The sequence below is a fragment of the Priapulus caudatus genome, unplaced genomic scaffold (genome assembly GCF_000485595.1).
Source record: "Priapulus caudatus unplaced genomic scaffold, Priapulus_caudatus-5.0.1 Scaffold1045, whole genome shotgun sequence".
In the NCBI taxonomy this organism is placed as follows: domain Eukaryota; kingdom Metazoa; phylum Priapulida; class Priapulimorpha; order Priapulimorphida; family Priapulidae; genus Priapulus; species Priapulus caudatus.
In genome coordinates, this window is record NW_014578106.1 from 90,289 (window position 1) to 96,242 (window position 5,954).

The 5,954-nt window shown below is 38.7% G+C and overlaps 1 protein-coding gene across 1 annotated transcript in view; it reads right to left on the bottom strand.

Annotated features, from left to right (window-relative positions):
* Positions 1-2,671: 2,671 nt before the first annotated feature.
* The window catches only part of LOC106815119 (amine oxidase [flavin-containing] A-like), a gene marked incomplete in the record, with an annotated part of 11,712 nt that continues 8,429 nt past the window's right edge, over positions 2,672-5,954 (bottom strand). Inside the window, 3 exon segments of the mRNA XM_014819549.1 lie at positions 2,672-3,415; positions 3,865-3,976; positions 4,260-4,357. Coding sequence (XP_014675035.1) covers positions 3,224-3,415; positions 3,865-3,976; positions 4,260-4,357 — 402 coding nt within the window.

The window sequence follows — 5,954 nt, forward strand, 5'->3', positions numbered from 1 at the left end:
ATTTTCACCGAACACAAAATTATTCGTTACACGCAAAATTATCTTATCGGAACATCTCTGCATGCAACTCAACAACTCGCAACAACTCTTTTTTGTGTTAAAAACAACCCGTTGGGGTTACGACCGTTTTAAAACATCATCATATTAAATGCTAATCCATGTTAATCGGTATGGATATTTATGCGACGTTATTCCCGTCCATTGTCCCTATATAGTAGTTATGTACTATGGATGCATATCAATGAAGCATAGAATAAGATTTCAAAATTATTCTTTTCAACTCTACGCAACCGCTACCGTTCATTCTCTGCTTCTAGCTCCTAGGTCTGTACATAACTCTATGCTGTCGGTCGACTGCTGTCGGTGCGAATAGCAAAACATCACAAGAAAGATAATATAAGTGCGCGATCATTTTACGCGATACGTGTATACATAGATTTGCAGTATAGTAACGAAGTTGAAAGACACGATGCATTCTCACCATATCTAGGAAGTGTGAATATGATATGATGTCGCGATTTTCCAGCTAACCGAGCTATAGTTAAGTTCGAAAATAATATTACGGGAATATGAATAGCGCATATATTTCTTTCTATCATGTTATACTAATACACCTATAACTGAATATAAATATTTATATATTCGATGCGCACAGAAACACGTACGCACGCTCGCTCGCACACACCTACGCACGCGTCAAAGCCCGCATGTACGTACGCATACCTCAACCACTAGATCGGTGAGCGGTGTAAGAAACTCGAGCATAAATGCGACTCGACACATCGATAAGTGGCTATCCTCGTCCACACCGCGGTCACTTTAGTAGCGTGCTGCTGCAGTTGGAAATACGCGTTGGCAGAACCCGCCGGGAAAGTCGCTGCATGGTCACCAACTACTAATTAATTAATCATTCCCAATACCATCAATCAGCAACCCGAAGGCAAAAAACAGCGATTCAATACCTCAATAATGTGTGCTATGTGAACTATACATATATCTACATGTCTAGTGTGTTAACCGAATTGGGCCAGCCTGAAAACAAAGTTACTGATAATGTCGTAAAAATTCTGGTTTCATTTTAGTGATTTTTGCTAATTACTCTGGAAACTTGCGGTTTTTAGTGCCGACCCGAGTTGGCTCTTACTGAATGTAATAGCGCGGAGCGAATAGAAGACAGCTGGTGAAAGCAACCATCCGTAAACGTAAATGCTCAAACGTAAAGGAATTTCGCGATGGCCTGGAACACAATACACCCCGAACCTTACTCGACTTACGGACCCTGTGCACGACCGTGTTCCTAGCGAAACGGGGAAGTAGCACAGGCCTAATTTGGTGTAGCAGCCGATCACTTCGTGCACGGTATGAACCGTACACGCGTTCTACTAGATACTATTTTTCCCCGTTTTGCTGGGAACGCCGTATATATATATATATATTGGCGGTCGTGATAATTTCCCGTTCATCAATGCGCACGATGGCAGCCGAATCCCGTGATGCAGGAAGTCAGTCCCGTGACGGTTATGGATCGTGTTAACCTTGAACGACCTCTAACCGATTTGTCAGCGCCAGGGCGACTTTCAACCATCTACAATCGGTCCGTTAAATGAGACTTTAACGAATTTTGACATGAATTGCTATGGATGACGCTGCTGGTAGGCTACAAAGCCACACAGCACATCATTTCTTCAGATTTAGTAGAGGTTTATCACTTTGCGGTGATCACAAGTGCTTTCTAAGTGAGGCTTCTACTATATTAACGCACTTCATGAATCACTGAAACTGTGCACTCAATTGAATTATATCTTAGTTAAGATAGAGTCATTCATAATTGAAATACTTTACATTTAAACTCAAAGTAGGCCTATGTCGTACGGCACATAGAATAATATAGAAAACACTTTGCGAATTAATTTGCAATGCTTCAGCCATCAGCAAGAAGTAAATTCGAACCAAACTCGATTCATTAGACGCGGAAATTTAATCAAGAAACAACTCAACTGGAAATAAACTATTTTCGTCTCGCTGTAAAACGCACTTCGGCTCGGAATGGAACTCTTTTTCTTTTATGCACGGAGACAGTGATATTCCATCAAATAAATTTCGCTTATACAGTATGAGAGAAATCAATCTATATAGCGTTGGAATATATGGACTCGGCTGCGGCTGTATCGGATATTTTTAGTGAGGAGAGCTGCTGATTAGTGATTACACAGACATCTGTCTGTATATAATAGATCTGTCTGAAACAAAGCCACCTAGACGGAAATGTCAAATCTCCCTCCTCTCTTTGTCGTCCCCCTCTCTCACTTTCTCTACTCTCTCTCTCTCTCTTTCTCTCTCTGTCTCTTTTCTTCCCTCTCCCTTCTCGTTCTTTTACCTTTTCTCTTGCTCTTTCTCTCTTCTCTTCCACTCTCCTTTCTCTCGTTTTCTCTCTTCTCTTCCACTCTTCTTTCTCTCGTTTTCTCTATTCTCCCTCATTCCTCGCTCTCTCTCCCTTCTTTTTCTATCTCTCTCTCTCTCTCTCACTCTCTCTCTCTCTCTCTCTCTCTCTCTTTCGTCCCTCGTACTCTTTTCCCTCTCTCTTTCTCTCTTTCCTCTCTCTCACTGGCGTGATAATTACGATGGAGTAGAGGCAGTTCTTCAGGTTTCATCATAATAAAAGGTTGTGAAATTCGTTTCAACATTTATTAGCAAACGTTAAACATCTTGTTATCACAAGCGCACAGGTGCAACTACATGTGCATTGACTGTAGCTTCGCCATATTTCCCATGTTATTTCTTGATGTACACACACCAGTCATATATTTCCACTCATACTGGTATAGCAAGCCCATAGTATATTGTGAAAATATATATTGATATACCTACTCAGAACTTTTATTGCAAACTATAATCAACCCAAAAAAATCAACCCAAAAAACTGTTCACACCCAAGACACCTATCACAGCTAACATTTCACATGTATGTAAAGAAAAACATGATTTCAACATGCATAACAAAAACTTAATTTCTCATACACAAGTATTGCTATTGCAAGCAATTATATTTCTTGCTAAATTAGTGAGGTACTTATATCCATATTGTGAAATAATCCATCTCTTGAAAATTAAACCATATACACTACAAGCAATTTATGAGCTTATTAGCTAAGAAGTAGTCATGTGGCCTGCCTAGCATTGTTTGACCTAGCATTATACAACATTCAGGGACAACATACTACAGTCAAATATATTTGTATGCCACAGCACATGCGATGACGGCTCCACCTATTGAGGAAAGTGTCAGCAACGCTCCCAGAGATGGCAACATGAGTTCCAACCTACTTGGTCCAATGAAAGTGTCTGAAACATCTGCATCTGCTGGCTCAATGGGATCAATATTACTTGGGTTCTCTGTTCCCATCGCAGCAAGAACCTAAAAAATAATAAGTTACAAACGCAATGATTTGACTCGTCTAGAGATTCCAAATTGATTGATTACTGGTTAAGGCAACCACAACAGTGCAATCAACAAAGTGCTGCTAACCTAACATATTTCATTTATTGAATGTTCTTGTGCACACAGACAGATTTACCCTACTTCATGCCTGAAGCTCCAGAAGTTGTAAGTAAAGTATTTATAATAATAATAACTATAAAAAAAAATAATAAAGATATGAAACAGCATATCAACCCTGTTTATATAGGAAAAATTATTAGGTATTGTCATCCTGAATTTCAATCATTACTATGTGAACTAATTAGGTTACTAGCATGCAAGAATTTGTACACCTATAGAAATATTATTCACAATTCATCCACAGTAATTGTATGTTTGTGAACTTAATGACTTATGTACATTACAATACTTTGATAGGAATTTACCTCTCTAGCAGCTCGTTCACCAGCTTGTATGGCCCCTTCCATATAGCCAGACCAATAGGTGGCGCTTTCTGTGCCAGCAAAGTAGATATCCCCAAAAGGCTCTCTCAGAACTCTGGGAAATCAACACGGAATTAGTAAAATTGAACTACTAATATAGAGATAATTATTTCAAATTTAAAGAAACATTTTGTCACTAGCAGCAAGAATTTTACCAAAGAAATTCACTAGCCAATACACTACCCAAGAAATTCATTAGTATACCGAGTGACACAGGGCAGGGTACAGTCCAGTCTATACAATTCTATGATGACAATACATATATATGCACAAAAATACTCCACTTTGCATATTGTAACTAGTTATTCAATTTTGCAATTTTGTTTTTCCACTCATACCTGCCATACTTTGTGAGTACACCTGGAGGCATACCACTGGTATAACATCCACCAGAATACTCTTCTTCCATCCAGTTCTTTTCTGCATAATTCACCGGCTAAAAATGCAAACAATAAAAAAAAATAAAAAAATGCAAACAACTTACAATAAACGTGAATATTTTCGTGCTAAAAATTTAACCGGATAATTCTTGACAGAGTGATTAATATCATCAGCTCGGAACACATTCACAAGATTTCAACGCTTACAATATGGTAATCAATTGACATCAAATAGCAATGCCATTGTTATTCTATATACAGGGTGCGAAATTAACGGGAGTCTGGAGTCAAATACTCCCCGATTTACTGTCGGACTCCCTGATTTGACATATGCAAGAGTCCGTGTGACTCCCTGAAAATTTCTGCTATACTACAGTGTTAGAGCTTTAAAATAAAAACCACTCGCCAAACTGGGCGAGTGAATCAATAAGTTAACACGCCCAAATGGAATCTGTACTCGCCCAAATTTTAAAACAAAAATGCTTGTCAAACAATAGTGAAAAAACACAAAAACACCATTAACTGCACATGTAATTCATTGATCACGTTTCTCAAAAACTCAAGGCACATCTCCTCTGAAAGTTCGTGTTTTCATTTTCATTTAATTTACTTTTATTCTTGGGCTGCTTTGCCCCATCAATAAAATGACACGTTACGCAAATTTTATTGACTTGTTAACACCAAGGCGAGCCAGTAGTAGTGCTGTCGCTACACTACCCACGATGCGTACAGGGCAAGAAATTAGCCAAAATGTGAACAGGCCCACCCAACATTTTAGCAGGCCCTTAGACAAATGGAACAGGCCCTTACTAGTTTGAACAGGCCCTTAATTGTGTTCAATTTATTCCATGATTAATAAAAATATTAGCTTTGTGTTTATTAGGCATACCAGGCTTGTCACAAGTATTTAATGTAGCAGGGTAAACCAAGAAAGTAAGCGGCTGTCTGCTGCCACAGGCTGCACCCGAACAGTTATTCTATATACAGGGAGCGAAATTAACGGGAGTCTGGAGTCAAATACTCCCCGTGACATGATAAATGGGCGTCAGGGGGCCCTCCCCGAGAATGTTTTTTAAAAATTATACCTCTTAGATGCAATTTCCTGCACTCTGAGACAGCATTATTAAACAATCTTCATCACAAAATATCACTTTTGAGTTGAGTATTTTAATCGTTGGGGGACACTAAAGACTAAAATACTTACTTACGTACTTTAAAAAAAGAGAAACATAACTTCAAATTGCTGAGGTTAAACGCTCAGTCCTTTGTGACTGGTATTGTTGCTGGTCCAATGCTAAGGCCAGTAATTGTGGTTAAAAGTTATCCTATCTGCAGACTGAAATAGTAACACGGCCTCGACAGTCTTAATTACTTCAGATCAGGATAATATATATATATAGTACAATAGATAGCGTAGATAGATATATTAAAAGAATATAGAGATATAGTATGATATTATCACACGGGGGCCCTGATATTAAAAATATTATTGTATTAATACATGGAAAAGTCGTAATGAATTCACACGGAGTTTATTTATTGGCGATGCCGGCACGGCCATTGCGTGTCAGATTTTCTTTTTGGTCCTGATGCAACAGTTTTTCGCATCAATTCCAGGAAAGAATTTGCTGTCGTCCTCTGATCCTTGAGGCT